Here is a 24769-nt window from a genome sequence, read left to right on the forward strand (position 1 = left end):
TGCATCATTAACCCACTGAACATGGCCAGGGATCAAACCTGCATCCTGATGGATACTACTCAGGTTCATTACCACTGAGCCACAATGGAAACTTCATGGGCTGCAGTTTTAAATCATAGTATGGCTTACTACGAACAATGGAGTTCAGGAAAAATGCTTACTGCAAGGCATTTAGTAGCTGCACCATCCCGAATCATCTCACTTCTAAAATGGTTATAATAATGAACAGAGCAGGACTTCGTGGGGCCTGTCCAGGTACAGACCACTCCTGCCTCATGTCACTACCTCTTGTGCATAGAAAAGCTTTAGCCTCTCAGACCTTCCCAGAGTTCCAAGGAGCAAATTTAGTCAGAGAAGTGAAAAAACACAGAAACAAAAGTAAACAGTCAGGCAAGGCAAAAGGGATCATAATTTAGCCATAAAACAAAGTCAAGGACCTTTAGTTCCTCCTCAAGGGCTATACATAATATCCTGAGCCATATCCTTGAGTTGTTTTGCAGCTATAAAATCCCTACCAGGTGTAAGAAATTAGCTGCATGCTGACCACCAGCATACAGAAATCAGAACATTGGGAATTCCGGTTGTGGAGCAGTGGAAATGAATCCGACCAGGAACCATGAGGTTGCAGTTTGATCCCTGGCCTCACTCAATGGGTTAAGGATCTAGCATTGCCATGAGCTGTGGTAGTTGCAGACACAGCTCAGATCCTTCGTTGCTGTGGCTGTGGTGTATGCCAGCAGCTGTAGCTCCAATTCAACACCTAGCCTGGGAACCTCCATATACTGCTGGTATGGCACTGAAAGAAAGAAAGAGAGAGAGAAAGAGAGAAAGAAAGAAAGAGAGAGAGAGAAATGAAGGAAGGAAGGAAAAGAAAGAAAGAAAAAAAGGAAAGAAAGAAAGAAAAAGAGAGAGAGAAAGAGAGAGAGAAAAAGAAAGAAAGAAAGAAAGAAAGAAAGAAAGAACGGAAAGAAAGAAAGAAATAAAGAAAGACAGAAGAAAGAAAGCAGAACGCAGGAAGGCATTAAATAAAGAGAAATGAAGTTAAGGAAGGAAAAGAAAGAAAGAAAAAAGGAAAGAAAGAAAGAAAGAGAGAGAGAAGAAAGAAAGAAAGGAAAGAAAAGAAATCAGAAGGTCAGTGATGTTGACTCCCAAAATTCCACCCAGTTAACAATCAGAAGAATGTTCAGGCTCTGATCAGGCAACCTGAGACCTTCCCCTCACCCTGCCTTTAAAAACTCATTGAGGAGTTTGAGTCTTTTGAACATGAGCTGCCCATTCTCTTTGCTTGGCCCTGAAATAAATGCTGTGCTTTCCTTCACCACAACCTGGTGTCAGTAGATTGGCTTGGCTGTGCATTGGACAAGCAGCCCCAGGGTTGGTTTGGTAACAATAATAACACCTGCCCCATCAATTGGGGGTTAAATAAAATAACATATATAATGCATTTAGAACTGTAGTTGGTGCAGTAAGCATGGTAGAAAGATTAGCTATTGCTATTGCTTATGCTTTCTGGTATTTATGAAGACATACTCCTTACTATTGAAAGAACTGAAGACCCACATCTGTTCAGCTCTGCTTTCCCTCTGTCACCTGTTAAATGATGCTATTTTCTATCATTTCCTTATGATTTCTTTAACATGCCTCCCACTTCACCTCACCTAACTTCAATCAACACGCCTTTGTGTAGTCCTCTGCTTTTTCATCCTTGTGTGTCTCAGCTCATTTGTGATGTTTCTCCCACTAACACCATACCTCAAGCTTTGGTACTACTTTTCCCTTGATTCTGCACCTTTCTTTATGCCTTTTATGTGGGCTTTAAAATCTGAGTTCATAAGAGATCCACTCACACTAGCTCCAAATTTCTGCTCATTGGAAATAGTCTCATTGTGTTCTCATTGTAGAACACTTATTTCTACAATGCAAATACTAAAGATATGAAAAGTAACTACTGATGAGATTTTACGAAAGTGCAGTCATATCAGGGGTTTTAACAGATTGTTAAAATATTGCTATATGTAGGTCCTTAGTTGTCACATATTAAATGAGCATATGAAAATGAGTTTGACCTTCATTTCAGCCTCAGAAACCCAGTACACTTGGTTGTAAGCATTGTTTCGCTCTTTTGTTTCATGTCCTCCTCATCATTACTTTTTCTAACTTCTGAGGGATAAAACTATCAGCAGAGTGTCTAAATTCATCAGATGCTCTTTAATAGCAGAATGAGAATAAAGCATTTGAGGAGCTGGATAACCCAACACACCTATCTTTTCTGTCTGCCAAAAGGCTGTGTCATTCATGCATTTAATTGTTACAAAAATAAATCTTATCTGCTTCTTTCTCCTTTTATCATAATTAAAATGCACCACTTCTAATTTCTATGTGGATTTCTGATTAATTATACAACACATTATTTTTAAATTGTATTCTATCCTAATTCTTTCTATTGGATCTGTTATTTTCAAAAACATAAGTCTATTTCATCCTACCAAGTTTAAAGGCACCAAAACTGAAAATTGTAAAGGATATACTGTGATATAATCTATGCAAGAAAAAACACTGCAGAACTCCAATCAGTAGCCACATATTCAAAGAGAAAGCTTTAACCTAACTTCAAAAGACTGGAAAATGAATGAATATGTTTTGGGTCAAAGAAAATATGTATAGACTACATATTAATTTTTAAGTCATTCTCTGTTTTAATCTCTTTTCTTATATTTTCCAACCACAAATTGGCCCCTGTCACCATGAGCAAGAAGTCTCACATGATTAGTGCAAACAGAGAACACTTATTTCTACAATGCAAATACTAAAGATATGACAAGTAACTACTGATGAGATTTTACGAAAGTGTAGTCATATCAGAGGTTTTAACAGATTGTTAAAATATTGCTATATGTAGGTCCTTAGTTGTCACATATTAAATGAGCATATGAACATGAGTTTGATCTTCATTTCAGCCTAAGAAACCCAGTACACTTAGTTGTAAGCATTGTTTTTTCATAAAGAAAGTCCATGGCACCCAAGGGTGATACAAAGGAAAAATGTAATACGTGAAACAGGAAGAGACTGAGTTCTAGAAAAAGTGCTTCTCAATCTAGGAGTTAGAGAGGACCAGTATTTTTTCAGGCTTCCCATTCATATAAATACCTTGTAAAATGCAACCAAAATAAGAGAAACATAAAAGTTAAAAACAGCAAAAAAAAAAAAAAAAGCAGACACAAAATACAAGCCTATGCTCACCCCTTTGGATGCTGCAGCATGGTAAGTTGTTACAAAGGATTCTAATTGCTCTTATTTCTGTATTTGCCTTGACATAAGCAAATGGTTCACAGAATATCACTGAACACACTTTTTTTTTTCTTTTTAGGGTCACACCTGTGGCATATGGAAGTTCCCAGGCTAGGGGTCGAAATGGAGCTACAGCTGCCAGCCTACACCACAGCCAGAGCAACACCAGATCTGAGCCGTGTCTGCAACCTACACCACAGCTCACAGCAATGCCAGATCCTTAACCCACTGAGTGAGGCCAGGGATTGTACCTGCATCCTCATGGATCCTCGTCAGGTTGGTTTCTGCTGAGCCACAATGGGAACTCCCCTGATGGTACTTTTTTGTCATTCCTCTGTCATAAGCTACTAGGAAAAAATATGGCTGAAAATGGGTCAGAACCATACTAGTCCCAAGCACTGCTACATCTTACCTGGCCCACAAGAGACATCTAATAGGCTTCCCCACTGCCCAATCCCAGGGCCACACAGCAGCCAGAGCAGATCTGTCTCTGTTCATGGTCCTCAGGGGGTACCTCTTGGTCTTAGAATAAATCCATCATCTACATATGCCTTAGAGGATCCTACCGGAACAGGATCTTGCCTACTTGTCCAATATCTTCACTTCTCCCCTCTATCAGTTCAGAAAAGCCCTAAGCTTCCTCCAGGTCCAGGGCCTTCCCACAGGTTGGTCTCTCTTCATGGAATCATGCACTACCACCCATCCATCCTAAAAATTAAAAGGGCTGCAAATACATCAATATCCATCCTGTGTAGTTGGAGAGTCAGCGTCCTTACTTTCAAATCCAGGTGGCTCTCTGACCACTGTGACTAACAGAATATGGCAGAAGCAATGCTGTGCCAATTTCTGAACCCAGCAACTGAGAAACTGGCAGCTTCCACTTGCCACCTCTTGAAAGACTCTTCCTGGAACCCAGGGTAATCATCTAAGAAGTCTAGTTACCCTGAACCCATCCTGCTAGAGAGGTCACCTATAGGCTCTCCAATCAACAGTCAAGCCATCTTAGGCAAGGTTTGGGCACAAACTGTTGACCTTCTAGGCTAGTCTATTCATCAGCTAAATACCACCAGTGACCTCAGTCTGTACCATGTGGAGCAAAAGAATTACACTCAAGCTCTATCAAAACGTCTGAATGAAAAAAACCACCACCAACAACAACAACAAAAAACAACCTGTGAAATATAATACATTGATTATTGTTTCAAGTACATAAATGTAAAAGTAGAAGGATGGCTTCCTCAAAGATGTCCACATCCCAACCCACAGAAACTTGAACATGTTACTTTACATAGTAAAAAGGACTTTGCAGATGAGATGAAGATTCTGGAGATAGTGAGATTATCCTGGACTGTTCAGGTGTACCCAAAGTCATCACAAAGGTCCTTAGAGAGGAAAGCAGAAGGATCAGAGTCAGAGAGAGATGTGAAGATATTATGCTGCTGGCTTTCAAGATGAAGGAAGAGACCATAAACCAAGCTGGAAAAAGTGAAGAAGATATTATGCTGCTGGCTTTCAAGATGAAGGAAGAGACCATAAACCAAGCTGGATTCCTTCTCAGAGCCTTGGGAAGAAACAAAGCCCTGCCAAAACCTTGATTTTAGTCCTCTGAGATTCATGTAAGGCTTCTGACTTTCAGGACTGTAAGATAATAGGTTGGTGTTGTATTAAGCCACAAAGTTAGTGGTGATTTGCTATAGCTACAATGGAAAACTAATGCATTGAGTGGGAGGGTAACTTGATACACAACAATATACAACCAAAACACAACTCTCCCTGCCATCACACCTTTCCACATTTGTGTTCACACAAATCATTACCCTGCTAATTCCTGGTCATCACTCAGAACTTCAGCTGAAATTTTTACTTCTAGGTATGTATTAAAGAATGTATTCTCAGTATGTATTTATTTCTTAGATTATATAATACCTGGGTTCCTACAAGATAAATACTTCCAGAAGGTCAGGTATCTTTGGTCTATTTAGCTCACCAAGGAATTCCCATTCCACAGGCACAATAAATGGCATTCAGTAAATACTCAATGTAAATGAATACGGAATGAATCAGAATCTATGTAATGCGTTGGAACCTTAGGTTGGATACGTACATTAAGGAGAAAAATTGTGGTAGGAGAGTGTTCAACTAATGGGGGGGAGAAAAGTTTTAAAAACAGAAAAGCTTTTTAAAACTGTTTATTAAAAATACCGTGAAAGCAAGCGATCTCTTCATAAATGGGGACTAAATGCATATTTGAGTGTCAGGGATAAAAAACAGCAAGGTGTGATCTTCATCCAAAAATCTTAACTAATAATGAAAGAAACAACTGAATGTTTTGGTCATATTACACTTCAACAAAATTCCAAAAACAAGCAGTCAGATTAATCTCACCCTTACAAAAAAAAAAAAAAGAATCAAATTGAATCTTTTATAAATTTCCTCTTCAATAAGGAAAATTAGACAATATTGTAAAACACAAAAAAGAAAACTATAGTCATCCCTAAGTATCTAAGGAGACTGGTTCCAGGAGGTCCCACATATACCAAGATTTATGGATGCTCAAGTCCCTTCATAAAATGGCATGTATATAATCTGTAATTCTCAGTGATAATCATTGCTAAAATCTTATACTATGCCCTTTAGTCTTTTTCCTTTTAGACTATAATCCTACATACAATTGGGATCACATAAAAATATGCTGTTTCATCATCTGCATTTTTCATGAGTGTTTTCCCACACCATTAAACATTGTTCACCAACATGTTTTTAGTAGCTTAAACAGGACTTTGACATACTGATGTCTCAATAAAATATTTCACCAACATTTTATATGACAAAAGTTAAGAAACGTATATCTACACATAAAACTCAGATTTGTAAGGTAATTTTCTAGTGTGAAATTCTTATATCATAGTATGTATACATTGTTTAAGGCTCTTGATTCACAGGTATCAGTGTTTTCTGATTGTTGAGGTATAATAAAAGAAGTTTGAGGAAAAAATATGCTACTTGAAGATTAACAACACAGACTAGCACATCAAAAGCTCTGAGAAGTTCAGCAATAAAAATGTGTTGAACTTAGCTTAATGGAGAGACAAATATTTTTAACACTATAAAGATATTTTCTACCCCATACAGCATGCATTAGACCATGAACATGCTGGTGGTCTCCCTTAGCTTTATGACAACTTCTGCTTTTATGCTTGGAAAGATTCTTCTACCTCAAGATCATAAAACGCGTCATCTATATATAATTTAAATATTTAAAATCTTTCATCCATCAAGAATTTATTTTGGCATCAGGAACACATTAGGTCTTTATGTTCCTTTTCTTAAAAGTGAGCAGCTGATTTTCCTGTTAGGATGTAGGGACAAGGCTTATCTCCCTTATCTATTTATAAAGCCATCTTTATCATACCCTAAATTGCCATAGATAACTACATCTGCCTGAGTTCTCTGTTCTACCACACCAAGCTCAACCATACGACACTTCTTAAATTTTAGTAAATGCATTATATATTTTCATGATACTAAGGAAATGTTACTTTCATTACTCGTTTCCAAAATTTTTCCTGGATATCCTCATAGGCATATGTATTCATTCAACAAATGAGTTCAACATACAGAAGTACTTCAACGTTCATACTGTTATACATATGTAATTAAGTTGAATTTATCATCCGCATATGGTAGGTACTTAAAGAGGCTCGATTTATTCTCTGAGGTTAAGAAAGTACAATCTGGTCAGGTTTCAAAATTAAAATCTTATTGGGATTTCCATAATAATAATGCTGAATTCATTTAGGGGAGACTCCTCTGTACAAAGTTTTCCTGTTGCAGAACAAAGTTGGATATGGAACTTAAATAAAGTGGCTGTGATTAAGCTGATGAAACTAAACCAGTAACATGCACAGGGATTCACACTATATATAATTTTAGAGTTTAATCCTCATAACCAACACATGAAGTAGAAAATATTATTATTCCTGGTTCACAGATGAGAAAATTACAGCTAAAGAACTCATGTCACACATGGATGGGGAGCTACAAAATCACAATTTTTTGTCTCACAGGTTTTTTCCATCTTGTTCAGCTTAAATGAAGAGTTCAACCTCTCATTGCATTTTCCAAATACATCCATTAACAAGAACTCAGCTCTCTGCAAATCTCTGTGATTGGATGAATTTATTTCCCAATCTCCATCCTGACCAGCTCCAATCCAGCTAAACAAAACACAACAACTTTATAGGTTCCTAGTTTCTAAGAAATAGAATGCAGCTTGCAAAAATTAATATGAGGTCCAGGTTGGTCCTAGAATAACTCGAAAGAAAGAAAGAAGGAAAGAAAGAAAGAAAGAAGAAAGAAAGAAAGAAAGAAAGAGAGAGAGAGAGAGAGAGAAAGAAAGAAAGAAAGAAAGAGAGAAAGAAAGAAAGAGAGATAGAAAAGAAAGAAAGAAACAATATTATTTCCTTTTTTAGGAATGGTTTTTCCACCATTTTCTTCATAACAAGTCAGTGAACCCAAAAAAATGTGTGCACATTTAATAACTAGCCAATTCAGCCATATTTTGTGCCAATAAAATGAAACTTACTTCTCCAGTTTCATCAGTTAGAGAACCACAGGCTCAAATTTGGTACTTTGAGATGTCAGTAATTGAAGAATTGAAACAATTCAACGTATTGAGGTTAAAAGAGATTAAAAAGGGATTTAATAAAATCAAAATGGTGAGAAGGAAGAACATATATTCCTCTTCCCTTAAAATTGAGGTGGGAGGGGCCATTGAAGAGCCCTAAAATTTTAGATTTCTAAGTTTATTTAATTTGCTAATCTAAAATGTTAAAACATTTTGAGAAAGGAACAAATTTTATTTATAGAGCTACTATTCAGACAACAACTTTTTGGTTTAAAAATGTTACAACATATGAAAACATAGAAACTAGAAACATCTTCTGTTCCATTATCCTTCCAACACGTCTATTCTGCTTTTAAAAGTTGTTTGTTCCTTTAACACAAAAGGAAACTAAAAATAAATTGATGGCAAATATTCCCATGATGTGCCTCAAGGTTCCCTAAGAATGGCATTACCCTATTTTTTCTGAAAAGTAACTATGATTCTTCCATATTACATTGCTTCTGCACAGTTTTTGTTGGCATAGTCTTATGTGGGCATAGTTTTGCAGAACTTGGAAAGTTAATCAAGAGGGCCATTCTTAAAACCTTGAGCGACAACTCATTCATTCATTCAATAAGCACTTAATACATAAAAATTCTGGGGTAGCCATGGGGTATACAAAAGCTGGATAAAATACAGTTCTTACCTCAAAGAAGTTCAAGCTAGGGCAGCAATGACACAGTGGAGGTATGCTTTGAAGCATACACAAAATTCTCATGCAGTTGATATGCTGACTGAGCTGTAGTTTATTACCTGTCACTGCTACAGAGCTTGCATATCTGAGTATATTTGGGAATCCGATGGGGCAGGCCCAAGGTTATAAGTTTGGTTGCTGAATGTAGAAAATTTTAGGGCAAATGAAATTTCATGCTATAAGAATATATGTATAGTGCATTTATAATATACATTATAAATTAGTAAAATCAGTGTGTACTGCTACCTTAAAAAATACTTTCACTCCTGCTCTAACTTTACTGAAAGTGAGCCCACAGCAGCAGAAACCCTTTGTTTGATTCCCAGATTTATGTCTTAAATCTATTTCTTCATTAAAAGGACCCAGATTTGGGGTGCACGACTGATTTGGTGTCATGAGCAGAAAAAAAGAAAATAGGGTGGATCTGGAATATTTTTTTGTGGCTGGAAAGCCAAGTTGGTTTTATAGCATGATGGATAGTGCTGGAAGGGCAAAGGAGATGCTTAAAGGTTTTTTGCAGAAGTTGTGAAAAGCCAAGCATCAAAAGGAGAATAACAATTATTAATAATCAGAACAAAGTGAGTTCGTAATTTTAGACTCAAAAGAGAAAAGGTAATATAACTTGCATAAGTTAGTACAAGTTATATAAAATACTGTTATATACAGCAGAGGATAAACATAATAGAAAACTTACATTGGTGCTAATTGTAATACTAGAGGAGTGGTTTTTTTAAATGGTTTTTATTTTTTCCATTATAGTTGGTTTACAGTATTCTATCGATTTCCTACTGTACAGAAAAGTGACCCAGTCTCTCTCTCTCTCACACACACACACACACACCCCTCCATTCTTTTTCTCGCATTATCCTCCATGATGCTCCATCACAAGTGACTAGACATAGTTCCCAGTGCTATACAGCAGGACCTTGGTTGCTTATCCATTTCAAATGCAATAGCTTGAATCTATTAACCCCAGATTCCCAGTTCATCCCACTCTTTCCCCTCCCCCTTGACAACCACAGGTCTGTTCTCCAAGTTAATTGGAGTCTTTAGAAGTTGGCTCTGGCTCTATCTGTGTAAGTCAGGTGACTCCAAAGAAGGCAAGTGAACTGTCTCTGACTTCTTTAGGAAATCCATTCCCTCCAAGCATTTTGTGAGTTTGGTAGAGACTCATTAGAGAATTTCCCAGGACACAGGAAAGCATCACTTTGGGCACCACCGCCCCACAAGCTGTTGGAACATCTCCCCAGCTCCCCATCCCTTCTCTTCCCCATCATCTCCCTCTTCACTCTGCGGGCTTTCCCCTGAGTCTCCTTCCTGTGAAACTCAGAATCTCTCTCCTGCGCAGAAGAATCTAGCTGTCTAAAGCTCACATCTGGAAACTCACCTACTCAAACACACACAGTTATTTGGAAGAACAAATGTCCTTCGATGTACCAGGTGGCCCATTCCACCTTGGACGGCAGCAGCCATTATAAACAACAGAAAAACTCTCTAGTTATATTTATAATTATTAAATGTAGTACTATTTTCTTCCCAAAGATTGCACTCTTTATAACAATTCCTCAATCATATCTTGATGACAATACATTTCTAAATTACTTGTATATTATTCCCTCACTAATGTGGATCTTTCTGGTTTTTTTAGGAATAGATAGGATGCAAAGAAATGTCCTTTGTAACTAAAGTGCTTTTCTCTCATTATTTGTTATTCAATCTAACAGCCTTGGGTAGTCAGGACTTCCTGAGGAAGTGAGTTTAGCCTCAGGAAGTTATTTCCAAGTCAAAGAGGAAGTAAACAGACATGTTAACTTGGTTTCTAAGGTCAGATTATGTCCATGGCTGTAAAGGACAAATATTTCCAATATCAGGATATTTGTCCTAAAATGTTAGTTCCCAACCCCCTCCATATTCCTTCTTTGCCTTATATGGGCTCAGAAGTTGGCCCTTTACTGTAAAACTTTCCAGATAACCCAAAGGTAGCTGGTGGGTACAGAGTGTCATAGGATGATAGCCTAGTTGTCATGGACAACTCCAGTTATATGAGATCCATGGAAAACCTCATACAAAGAATGTGCAGCCGCCGTGTTAGTGACAGGATATTCAAAGCACTTTTTAACCCTATTCATCACTGCCAGAGGAAGGTCTGTTTGGAACTCTCCACTCTTCCCCACGTGAGACCCAATGGAGTTTTCCAAACTCTTCACACTTTTTCACTCCATGCGTGCTGTACCATTCCCTTCACTTTCCACCTTCTCTTCACACAGCAGAAACCAAGTCCCAGGCTATCACAATGCCTTTCCAACTCCTCCAACCATAGCATGTCTTCAGATCACTTGGGACACAATCTCATACCACCCCAAATTACTACTGAACTGTTTCAGTAGGAATGAACTGCCTATTCCATGCCCCACTCCCTGGGAATTGCCAAGGTTCTGGAAGCAATAGATCTGGTCATAAATTTCTCAGGGAACCAAACCTGTAACAGCAATATGGCCAAGGACGATTGTTTACGTCATCAGAGTGTGAGGAAGACTCAAGAGCTACAGAATGGATGCTCAACTTAAATCCATTACATTAAACCCAAACTTAGTTTTGAAAATTCTTCTGACAAAAGAAAACACTCTTGAGGGCAGGGCTCATTCTCTGTGCTACCAGTTTGTGACTAACATTCGTTTTGTAGCCCCCATCAGTGCTTAAACAAATGTATTCAAAGTTAGATTATATCCTTTAATAAATTCCCATCTAGTTAAATTACTGATAACTTAAGAATGATCCAGCCTCTTATTACAAATACATTTAGTTGTACTTGGATGAGCCAGAATGTCTATAGCTGAAATATATCAATTATTTGAGTGCTTTTTTACAAATGACAAAATGTAGATGAAGGAAATAAACAGATTAATTTCACACATAGGATTAGAATAATGAAAATCTAGTTTTTTTCCTCTCTCCCAACTCTACATAATGGCACTGAGGGACTCTGAATGTCTCGATTACTCAATTAAGTATTACTTTAAGATGGCCTTACACACACAAACACACACACTCCCTCACACACTCAATCACACAGAAACCTAATTTCCTTCTGAGACCATTAAATGGACATTTTTTGCCATTCTGGATAATTCATTTAGGAAGATAATTCCCTCAAGAAATTAAACTTAGCTCTGAGTCTTAGCTGGTATTTATGATTTCAATGGACATTTCTAGGCTTACATAACCATTTTGTGGATACTGAGGGGATGAGCGTTCCTCTGCTTAAACTAATCCTCAGATGCAAATGTGACTTCTTTATTAAATTGGGCACAGTGAATCTATAAAATGCTCAGATCTCCAGATATAATTGGTGCAGTTTTTCAGAAGTCACCTAATTTACAATTATGCGGTAGCTTTCACAATAAAGGAAACTTGATAAGGAAGCAGTTAAGTTGCTGATTTAATTACCAAAACGCATTAAGCTTCAAAAGCTAAAGCCTTGGAAAGCATTCCTAAATGATCATGAAATTTTCAAAAATCATTTAAAATTCAATTTTTAAAGGCCAAACAAATCTCTATAATAATAGGAATAAAAGGTCATCAACCTTCCTCATAGACTGAATAAAAGCTCCTAAACACCATTTCTGACATTGGAAACTCTTCCTCCCCATAAGGTAGGTCCCTCCACCTCTAACCCTTCAACATGAAAAAAATGTCATTTTACCACTATTTGTAAAGAGATATTTTCAGCATCATTTTCTTTCTCCAGTTTTTTATATTTGTCTTCCTATTTATCACTCTACTGGCTCTTGTGTTACAGACAGAATTTCATTCAACTGTAATAGACTGCTTCAAGGCACATTTCCAGACATCCAAGGCACATAGTCCAAGATGATATTTACCACGTGTATCTCCAATTAAAGAATAATTCCATGACTCAGTTTTAAAGGGAAAACAAGTAATACAACTAGTCTGTACTTTTTTTATCTTACATACACTACAGACCCTATATCATGATTAACTTACCCCTCAATTTCAGACCCTAACTCTGTCCGGGGCAGTGTATGAAGGGTACAGTTATGGTACCTGGAAATCTAACCCTTCAACAGTGCAGTATGAGAGCCAGCTTGGAATATTGACCTTTGCTTTCTATAACTGAGGATATGAAGTCAGTTTCCAGTCTATGAGTTGACCACGAAAGAGTTTCCATGAATAAAACTGGCAATCTAGACACGATTATGAGTTGTCTTCTGAAAAGTTATTTCTTATAAGTACTTTCAAAATATACTTTGACATAAACCTATAACAATGATGAGTATGAAATTCTCAGCAGTTTTGCATGACAGTTACAAAACAAGCATTAAGAATTAAGCTTAGCACTCAGGGATCAAAGCCTATCTCTGAGACTTACTAGTTTTACATGACGAGGCCACCCTCATTCTTTCCCCGCTCCTTGTTCTTCTCTGCCAAATGGAAACATTCATACCTACTTCAGAAGGGAAGTATGCCGATGAAACAGAGTTGAATGCAATAATCCTCATGAAAGTACAACTAAGAGCCTGAAATAAGCATCCCGAAAATGTTTGTTGAATTTTCTGGATCATCAAAAAGGCTTTTTGGGAAACAGAATCTGCCTTCAGTTAAAAGCATCATCTTTCTCCTCCTGAGTGATTCATGTGAATCTTGTCTGAGGCATACATTCAAGGATTATAAAGAAGATAATATAAAGAAGACAAAGAAAATAAAAACAAAGCCAGATGCCTGGACATTTTCAAAATAACTCCATTTAGAACTGGTCTAATTTGGGCACTGAAAACATAAAAACCCAGGACTGTATAAATAAACTAGTGATTGTAGGTTCATGGAAAGAATATTAGCACAAATTCTTCATAAATCAACTCGTTTCGCAGGGCTCAAATGAAACATTTGAAAATGAACTTCTTTCAGGGAGTTGATTAAATGGGTAATTTCACAAAATAAAGTTATGCGAATCTGTTGAAAGGTTGTTTTATAATGATGAACTGACTTGCAGGTAGTTTCCATTCCCAGAAGCTAACCTACTCCAGTAGGTCAAGATCCCTTTTACCATTTGAAGCAGCTACTCTCCCTCCATTGAAAGTACTGATTCATGGGGACTCAAGAATCCTTACTAAACTCTTCTACATTTTTTTTCTCTTTTTAGGGTCCACACCTGCATATGGAAGTTCCCGGACTAGGGGTCAAATCAGAGCTGCAGCTGAGGCCTATGCCACAGCCACAGCAACACCAGATCCAAGCTGCATCTGGGACCTATGCTGTAGCATGAGGCAATGCCAAATCCTTAACACATTGCGTGAGGCCAGGGATCAAACCCGCATCCTCACAGACACTATGTTAGGTTCTTAACCCGCTGAGCCGCAACAGGAACTCCCCCACACTCTTCTAAACAGCCGCCTCAGCTCTGTAACCAGCTCAAAATAAGCAGCGAGAGATCAGATGGACAAAGGTGGAGAGTTAAATAGCTTCATGCTCTGAAGGCAATGGCTTTTTTTTAAAGTTTCTGCTTTTTTCTAACTGGACCATCTTTCACTCAATACTGTGTCCAACTCCTGCCTGACGATATGTTAGGTGTGCATTCTTGAGCAAATCTCTTCATTTATCTGTGCCACAGATATTTCTTTGTAAAATGAGTATATTAGATCAGAAAATTGCCAAGGCCTTTTTTTTTTTTTTTTTTTTGCTTTTTAGGGTTGCACCCATGGCATATGGAAGTTCCCAGGCTAGGGGCTGAATTGGAGCTACAGCTGCTAGCCTACACCACAGCTCACGGCAATGCTGGATCCACAACCCACTGAGAAAGGCCAGGGATCGATCTCACATCCTCATGGATCCTATTCAGGTTTGTTAACTGCTGAGCCATGAAGGGAACTCCTGCCAAGGCTTTTGTGGTTTCTAAAAATCCTGTGATTCCATAGTTCTCTGGCTTGAAGACTAACATGCATAAACAGCCACCACATCCATAAATTGTGTTGTCAGTTAGTTATCTGAACTTGAAAATGATTACAGAGCAGCTGAAGGAAGCTAACTCTTCATCAGCCAACTGCATTTGGCCTTTGAACTAACTGCCTCACTTTCCTCCAACTCAAAAGAAGACTGAGTTGTTGAGCTGTCCCCCTTAAAGCCACACCCTCATGCCCCACTTCCATGAAAGAAGCCAAAGCTCAACTTGCTGTTCCTGGGAAGCTAGTTCATGATAACCTAATTCAACTGATTCTGCTTGTGGCTGAAGATGACTTTCAAACAGCTGAAGGTCAAAGGCCATTCTTTCTAGTACAAGAGAAAACACCCTGTGGATGAGAAATACTAAAAAAAAAAAAAAAAAAAAAGGAAGAGAAAGAATAGTAACACAACTGGAAAGAATTAAGCTGTGGCTTATGATGTTGGAATGCAAATTTTGCTGGGAAAAAAATGGAAAGTTTCCAGCTTTCTACACTTGAACCCAACCCCCCACAGTGTCAGAAAATCAGGAACTTAAACCAGCACAAGAAATACAATGGGCTTAAAGGAAACCTATACCTTATCAGAAAGAAAGCATTGCAGGCTGCCAATTCCTTGAAAGGGGATGGCTTTAGAGTCACAAAATTAAGACTCATGAAACTTTTGCATGGCTTTGGACAGAACACTACCATCCAGTACAAAAAATACCATTCTCTTTTGGATTAAAAGCAAATTTTGGTAACTGTGAGGTGATGGATCACTAACCTTGCAGTAATCATCTTGCAGTAGACACATACATCAAATCTTCACATTGTACACAATATTCTATGTTAATTTTACCTCAATAAACTGTCAAAAAATTAAAATTTTAAAAATTAAAAAAAAAAAAACAAATTGCATCACTATCTGACCCCACCATCCTCCATATCCGAGGGGAACAGCCTTATGACCCAAAGCAGATAAGCTGGAACTTGAGACAGAAAACAAAGACATAAGCCCTTAGCAGAGGCGTTGACTTAGCATGAATAAATAGGACGTCCCAGTCATTACGGTTGCGTGATAAAATACTTAAATTCTAAGCTGAGGTTAGAGACGATCCAAGAAAAGCTAAAAAAATCAATTGATAAAAAGGTCAAGAAATCTGTGGGTCTAGAATCTCTCACGTCTTCCAGAGCTTCATGGGAGAGTATGTTTTTACCACAATAAGTCCACTCTGACAGGGCACCACATGCTGGGCCATGAAATCTGCTAATCTAGGGTTTTGTTATGGTGGCTTTGTTATGGTGGCTTTCAGGCCAGCACTGGCCCCAAGGCCAGAGCACATCAAGAGAAGCTTTCAGCCAGCAGCCCTGCACATTGGACTGGCCAAGACTCATCCACTCACCACTGTTCAGACCTCCTCTCAGAGTTGGAAGGCAGCATATTAAAGGAATAGTTTGTGATGGTTTATATACAAGTCTGAAAGTCAGGCAGCAGTTCCCCCAAACCTATTTTCCTGTGTCACATTCAATGAGGTTTAGTAAATTTACCGAGCTGTATAACCACCATCCATCCAATTTTAGAACATCGTCATCTCCCCAATAAGATATCCTCATGCCTATTAACAGTTCCCACCATCAACCCGGGACCACTGTTCCCACCACCAGCCCCAGGTCAGTGCATGTTAGGTGTGCCCCTCCCTTCCCTCCATTCTCAGGTACACAGCTGACTGACAAGCATATGATGCATAGAGTTGGTACCCACACGTTTCCCAGGAAAAGATGGTGCCTGTGTCATCAGGTTATCCCATGGAGGCTGGACACAAATGCACACATGTGCACACACACAGACACATACATGCCACAGCCTAGGAACCAAAACAACACCTTTCATCCAGCTCATCAAGAAGAAGTCAATACTGCTCCAAAATGCTTCCAACCCAGCCATTATAGGTATGGCCATGGTTTTCAAAAGCTGCAGAAAAACTGAATATGATCCTTCACAGTAGACATCATGTTTAGAAATCAGTATCACTCAGACTCTTAAAGGAGGACCTTGCCTATGCTTCTTGGTGACGATGTAGGTGAATTCAGAGGTTGAAAATTCATTAAGAGGATCAAAGAACTGAAGAAAAATAGCTATAATCAAACAGCTTCCAGAAAGCCACATATACCATTGACCCAACATCTTCTTAACATCAAAAGTAAGACATAGTTCTAGAAACCAGTGGAAAGAAAAGTAGAGAGGCATTTTTAAATGTGTGCTTCTGCAGTGTGTGTAAAAATCAATGTCCACATTCTGCTGTCTTTTCTCTCATCAGTGTGTTACAGACAGTGGGTTCCCAGGTGTTTTCTAAGTGATGACATGCATACTGTCAGGTAAACCCACCCTGCGGAGGTCAGAGAATGTGACCTCCTAATGGCTCATCCTGAGAGGCGGACCTGGGCTCTGTCACCCGTGCACCGAGAAGATTAACATAGCTATTATACTTCCTTCTTGAAAAACCAGACTGGTAACATGAGACTAATTTGCAGACAACATCCATGAAACATATTTTAATGTAACTAATACCCACACCCAATTCCTTTTTTAACACTTTTCACTATCATTGATTAAAAAACAGGAGCACAAAAATAGATTCATGCAAATAAACAGCAAAATGGCACATTTTTAAGTTTTTCAGATAAGCCAAAAAATGGATAGCATCTTTCCTAAGGATGAGGTTCTTCTGCTTAAGAGTTTGGAAAAAAAAAAAATCCCATACCAATTTAGCCCAGTTGCTGAAAATTGTTTCATATGAATATCTCATTTTCCCAATTTTTTTTCACCTGATATGCACTGTGATAAAAATGAATAAAACACTGGTTGGTCCTACACCAAAAGAAGATTCCTAAGAAAAAGGCAAAATAAAAATGAAAATTTTAAATCCCTATATTTTTGCAGCATAAAAAGCAAACATTTTTCAACAGAGCACATATATTTTTGTATTTTCTATTTTTGAAACAGAGAGAAAAATATTAAGAGAACTAAATCAGGATAGGAAACACTGAGAAATGCTTTCACATACTTTCAACTTTCTTTTTCACAGCCTCTAAATTAGGCAAATTACTGTGACCAGTGTGACTGTAAACTAATGATGGAAATTAGTAATAATCTTACAAAACACAGATTTTTTTCATTACAGTGGATCATAAAGCAATTAAATTGAAATGATTTCCACTCTGGCTCCTAAGAATCAAAGCAAAGGTCTCGAATCAGTTTACCCAGTCTGTACATTACATTAACTGAATTTCAAGAATGATCTAATTCCCATATTTGAATTAACAAGCAGAAAATTTACTTTGAGTTGCTAGCTAGTACTTGACTACACCAATGCATACCCTCCAACCTGTTGGCCATCCAATGTTGGTTCAGTGTTGGTACAACAGCGCTAAGGCACACTAAGGCATTAAACACAAGGGAATACAATCAGTCATAAAAGCTATTTATCCATCAACCTAAGGATAAATAACACGAAGAATGTATAATTCTTATTTGAAAGACACCAAGTCAAGGAAGGGCCAAAGAGATCTACACAACAGAGATAATAAACCTTTATCATTAATGCACAAACTGTAATGCAGATCAAAAACAATCAAATAGCCCAGAGGACTGGCACCAGGCTGGAAGTATGCTTTCCCATATTATAAGCAGCAGAAATTAAGTTTCTGAAACGAGGACTGGAAATGTGTTCGCACAACACCGTACATGTTAGGAAAGTAGGCTCTAGACAGGGTTGTGAAAAAAAATCAACTGACACCTCACAGAGCCTTTCATTATGAATGGCATTAATGTCTTATATGGACCTCCATTCAACAATTGGTTTAGAAAGAACTTTTCTGGAGAAAAGAGGTCATTTAATTGTGTTTAACGTTAAAATAAAAGAAGCTGATTCCATAACTGGGTCAACTTTCTACTAAACAACTACCTCAGAAGCAATTATTTCACATTCAAACAAGTAAGTAACGACCAAAAAGCTATCTCAACTATTAGGAAGCAAATGAATTCCCAACACGTGTTCTCCATATAGTCAGATTCTTCCTCAGGAATAACAATGCCACCAATCTTTGTCCTGACAAGCAAGCCTTTTCCCTTATTCTTTAAAGAATCAAATGAACCTCTTTTCCTACTCCGAAATATGGGGAATTAGTTCAAGTTTCACAAATCACACGACTGTGACCTTCCAAATGTCAAAATCCTGAATTCCAAGCATTCTTATTTTGAAAGTTCTTGCAGCATCTTTTAACTGCAGCATGAGGATTTTACAATCAGAATGTTTTCCACACTGAAGAACAAGGCTTCCCAAAAGTCTGCCTACTATATTTTCACAAAATAACAGCACTGGCCTTGAACCGCACCCAAACAACTTCAGTCGACAATGAGAGCAATGCAACAAAAAGAAACCTGGGGAAACCTTGACCTTCTCATTTTTAAGACTCTCATATTCTCCCACTCAGCAGAAGAGAACTGAGACTCACACATTTTATGTGTCTTCCAAACATAGCCAGCCCTGTGAAGAGTGGGCAAGAGATAATGAGGTCCAGTTGCCTACCTTCACTGGTAGCCACATTCTTCTGGGCTTGGGTTGGCGTGTGATCTGTACTTGAACTCACGTCGGATGAGATGCTTGAGCTGCCTTTGCCTAGAGAAAAGAACAAAGAGCAGCTTTTGAGTCTTTTCATTTCAGAACTGGACCATGCCCTCCACTCCATCCCATATATACCAAGCCAATCACTTGTTTCCAAGAAAGGAGCCATAATACCAAGAATGGGGTTTATTAGGTTTCTTGTCTTACACATTCAATATCTTCCGGGAAATACCTGACCCATGTCATAGTCCAACTAAAGCCCTGTTATAATATGGCTTGACTATATACTCAGACAATATTATAAAACATAGTCAGATATGATAACGTAACTTCATTTTGGCATACATGTGAATAAGAAAATACATGTGGGAAACACGCCTACAATATTAGTTTTTTCCTTGCAACTATAAACTATCGATTTCAAATCTAAGAAAGAGGCATTATCCAGGATAATCTGGATATTATCTGCTAGCTCCAAATAGCTGTATTACCTTAAAAAAAAAATTCCTGTTTTAATGGGCTTTTCATTAAAACAAAGAAAAAAACCTACTTTGTCTTTCTAATGTGGTTCTTTTCAACTGGGCGTGCCTCTCTCCACAAGGGGACATGTGGCAATGGCTGGTATCATTTCTAATTGTCAAAACTGAGGAAGGTGCTACTAGCATTTAGTGGGTAGAAGCCAGGGATGCTACAGGTCATCTTACAAGGCAGCACCCACAAGAGACAGTTACTGAGTCCAGAGCATCACTTGTGCTGAGGTTGAGAAACTCTAGTCTAAGTAATCTAAGCTCCACTGACAGCTGAGTTTCCATCTTTCTTTCAATTTGAACGCACACATTAATATTGCTAATCATTCTCCCACTGTCACTCAAAAGTCTACAAATATGAATCATACTCACTGGATAGGGAAGGAAGAGCCAATGACCACGGTGGGCACAATTCTAAGATGATCCCCATGGTACCTGGTACAGATGGAATTTGTGTGTTCCCTAAAACTCATATGTTAAAACCTAATCCCCAGTGCAATGGTATTAGAAGGTGATTAGCCTTTTGGAGGGGATGATTAGGTCGTGAGGGTAGAGACCTCATGAATGGGCTTAGTGCCCTTACTGCAAAGACCTCAGAGTGCTCCCCTGCCCCTTCCATCACGTGAAGACAAAGGAAAAGACAGCTCTTGATGAACCAGGAAGCAGGTCCTCACCAGACAATTTAATGTCAGACTTTTCAGCCACCGGAAATGTACGAATTAAATTTCTGGGAGTTTCCATTGTGGCTCAGTGGTAGCAAACCTGACTAGTATCCATGAGGATGAGGGTTCGATCCCTGGCCTTGCTCAGTGGGTTAAGGCTCCGGCATTGCCATAAGCTGTGTTATAGGTCGCAGACACAGCTCAGATCTGGCATTGCTGTGGCTGTGATGCAGGCTGGTAGCTAGCCTGGGAACTTCCATGTGCCATGGGTGCAACCCTAAAAAGACAAAAAAAAAAAAAGAATTAAATTTCTGTTGTTATAAGCCACCTCATCTATGGTATTTTGTTGTAGCAGCCTGAACAGGCTAAGCCAATTCTCACATCCTTGGTAATCTGCTCCTCTTGAGTGTGGACAGAACTTGCAACTTATCACTAAGCAACAGGACATGACACTGGTGAGAAGATTCTGCAAATGTAATTCAATTTCCTATAGCATTAACTTTAATCAAAAGACTGATTATCCTGGGTGGGCCTGAGCTAAATACTAAAGTAAATGATTTTTTAAAAGCACAGAGGAGAGAGACCCTTCCTGCTTAAAGAAGCAAACCACCATAAACTGTGGCTGCCATGAAATGAATTCTACCAACCCCACATGAGCATGGAAGAGAGGACCCTGATCTCAGATGAAAAAGCAGCCCTGGCCAATGCCTTGATTGCAGCTTTGCGAAATCTTGAACAAAAGATCCATCTAATCTAAGTCCAGAGTTCTGCCCCAAAGTAAACAGAGAAGTAATAGATGTATCTTTTTTTTTTTTTTGTCTTTTTGCCACTTCTTGGGCCACTCCCGTGGCACATGGAGGTTCCCAGGCCAGGGGTCCAATCAGAACTGCAGCCGCCAGCCTACACCACAGCCACAGCAATGCAAGATCCGAGCCACATCTGCGATCTACACCACAGCTCACGGCAACGCCAGATCGTCAACCCACTGAGCGAGGGCAGGGATCGAACCCGCAACCTCATGGTTCCTAGTCGGATACGCCAACCACTGCGCCACGACGGGAACTCCATAGGTGTATCTTGTGTTAAGCTGCTACTAAATTCATGGTAGGTAATCTGTCATGTGGCAATGGAAAACTAAAACAATGACCAACTAATTACGTCCCAAGTGAACTCTTTTCATTCCACAAGTTATGATCTAAACTCTTACATGCAGCTGAGAAACACTATTTTCCAACAGTCGTCCCTGCACAGTAGTAATACTCTAGTGAGGTGGTGTGAGGTTAAAAAAGGACCAAGTAGGGATTTGCCACTGTGGTGCGGTGGATTAAGAATCTGACTGCAGCAGCTAGGGTCACTGCAGAGGTGTGGGTTCAAATCCCAGCCCAGCAAAGTGGGTTAAAGGATCTGGCTTTACCACAACTGCAGCATAGGTTGCAGCTGTGGCTTGGATTCCATCCCTGGCCTTGGAACTTCCCTATGCCATGGATGCAGTCACAAAAAGAAAAAAAAAAAGAAATTACTTAACTTAAAAAATTAAAAAGGACAAAGTAGAAAAGCATCAATGGGCTTCATACAAAATCTCTTCAGGATTTTGTTTACTAATGTTGACAGCAATAAAACAATCCAAGTTCATGGACAGTATCAACCTGAGCAGCAACAGCAAATGGTTGTTGTTTCTTCTCATCACTGTGCATTGCTCATGGTGACTTATGGCTGGCTCTGAAAGAATTCTGTTGTTCCCACCATATTTGCTAACTTCACAGCCTCCTCCCTCAGAGTTAGCAGAAACAGTGCAGAAACTCTCCCTTAGTTTGTGTCAGGCTTCTTGTAGCCTGGCAGTGCCATTTATCTGTCATGGTTCATCTCTGGTGGGGGTTGACATAAAAACTGTAAGATTTTACACACACACCCCCAATCAACTTTTGTCCCTTTGGGCATGATGTCATCTCTGTAAAGAATGTATACCTTCTGATAAGTAACCTCCATAAAAAATGTATACCTTTCAATAAGTAAAATACTTTTGAATGTCTATTTATTTAATTAATTAATTAATTTATTTATTTATTTATTTTCTTTTTAGGGCCACACCCACAGTTTATGGAGGTTCCAAGGCCAGGAGTCGAATCAGAGCTGTAGCTGCCAGCCTACACCACAGCCACAGCAACGCCAGATCTGAGCCATGTCTGTGACCTACACCACAGCTCACGGCAAGGCTGGATCCTTAACCCACTGAGTAAGGCCAGGGATTCAACCCACCACCTCGTAGTTCCTAGTCAGATTCATTTCTGCTGCGCCACAAAGGGAACTCCAGAATGCCTGAGTATTTAATGAATTAAATAATTAAGGAAAGAAAGATAACAGAGAGTTGGCTATAGTCCATTCTTGTCATAGTCTATGAAGTCGCTGCAAACAGTGAATTAACACGGAGTCATTGCTTTGCGGGGAGCACGGGATTAGGTAAATGCGAACCTCTGATCTCATTTTGGTGAACTCTTCAACGCCTAACCTTGTTTTATGTATTTTTTTTTGTTATTGTTGTTGTTGTTGTTGTTGTTGCTATTTCTTGGGCCGCTCCCGCGGCATATGGAGGTTCCCAAGGCTAGGGGTTGAATCGGAGCTGTAGCCACCGGCCTACGCCAGAGCCACAGCAACGCAGGATGCGAGCCGCGTCTGCAACCTACACCACAGCTCAACGGCAACACCGGATCATTAACCCACTGAGCAAGGGCAGGGACCGAACCCGCAACTTCATGGTTCCTAGTCGGATTCGTTAACCACTGCGCCACAACGGGAACTCCTTATGTATGTTTTTAAAGACACTTTACTTAATATATATTGTTCATGCCTAGCATTGAACTCAAGGCCAACACCACTGTGACTTAAGCCTAAAGGAAGCCCATCTAACACATGTAAAGCCCATCACATCCCCCTTGCACTCAGGAACACCAGACAGGCCTCTCTTTGACACTACACTTGGGGGACACTTCAGATTGGGAAATCACCATAAAAAGAACAGAAAATGTGAAAAACATGGCACTAAATAGACTATAGCGGGGACACTTAATTGCAGCATGAGAGCTGAAACAAGAATTCACCCTGCCCACCTGGCCATTCAAATTCTCCACCACTCTGTTCATGTCTAGTCTAAGATGACCACAAAGGCACTGTGAGTCTTCATCTGGGGCTACAAATAAATTTCAGTCAGTAGGCAAATCAGCAACTATGGACTCCACAAATAGTAAGGACTGACTACATCAGTTTTTACTACACTTAAGTGGATAGAGTGTTGGATCTAGACTCAGGAGGCTGGGGTTTCTAGCCTGGACTTGTCACTTTCTAGTACTGAGCAATTATTAAACCTCTCAACGCATTATTTTTCTCAGCTATAGACAGGGTAAGGTTAGAGTAAATAAAATAATACAGATATATCGCTTAGGAAAGTACATTTAGAAAAGTCAATCAATCTTAATGTAATGGGGTTCATATTTTGGATACCATTAATACATTCTTCTCTCCTGCCTTGCTTCTGGTCCCAAGGGAGCTCAAGTGGAGGGGAAAGGTGTAGGTGTCGGGGATGGAAGAGAGGAGACTTATAGAAGAAATGTCACAGGAGCAACTTAGAAGGAAAAGAAAGTGATATTTGGCCTCTAATAGTCAGAAACAAATCTGCAGTATGACAGTGTTCTTATAAGTCCAAGCTATTGTCTACATTTCTTACCTCCTTTAGCAAATCAAAGGTCAGGCCTGTCACCTTAAACCCTGGAGTTTTACATAAGGGAAGTCCAGACCAGAGGGCAGTGGTGGGAAGATGGGACAGGCAGCCCAGCCTAGGGAAATACTGGAAAGGACTGGGCGGGGATGGGAGTACCTCCTTCACCTTTTGCAAATGTCATGGTGTCGTGGTGCCCAGGCTTCAGTGTCTGTATCAGTCAGGCTTCTCCAGAGAAATACAATTGGAGATATATATATGTATCTCCTATCAGGATAAACGTAAGGACCAGGGGAAATTATAGTACTGTTTCTATAAATATACATAGTATCACTCATATATGGATATATGTAGGACATTTATATATTTATATATCTATATATAAATACACATTAGATAGATTGAAAGAAAGAAAGACAGAAGGATCAGAATCACAAAGAGAGATTGAAAAGAACTGGCTCACAGAATAGCTGGAGCTGACAAGCTGGAAATCTGTAGGGTAGACAGTAGGATGGAAACTCAGGCAGTTAATGCCACAGCCTCAAGGCAGAATTCTTTCTTTTCCACTAAAGCTCACATTTCGCTTGTAAGGTCTTCAAGAGACTAGATTGAAGTCCCGTCATCCAATCAAGAGTCATCAAAGGTAGTCTCCATACAGTCAA

The 24769-nt window shown here is 39.1% G+C and overlaps 1 protein-coding gene across 1 annotated transcript in view; it reads right to left on the reverse strand.

Moving 5' to 3' along the window:
• FBXL7 (F-box and leucine rich repeat protein 7) overlaps positions 1 to 24769 on the reverse strand; it is a 409417-nt gene that overhangs the window by 278176 nt on the left and 106472 nt on the right. The window contains exon 2 of the mRNA XM_047767855.1: positions 19174 to 19263. Coding sequence (XP_047623811.1) covers positions 19174 to 19263 — 90 coding nt within the window. The remainder of the gene's footprint in view (positions 1 to 19173; positions 19264 to 24769) is intronic.

This window comes from Phacochoerus africanus, chromosome 1 (genome assembly GCF_016906955.1).
Source record: "Phacochoerus africanus isolate WHEZ1 chromosome 1, ROS_Pafr_v1, whole genome shotgun sequence".
Lineage (NCBI taxonomy): Eukaryota > Metazoa > Chordata > Mammalia > Artiodactyla > Suidae > Phacochoerus > Phacochoerus africanus.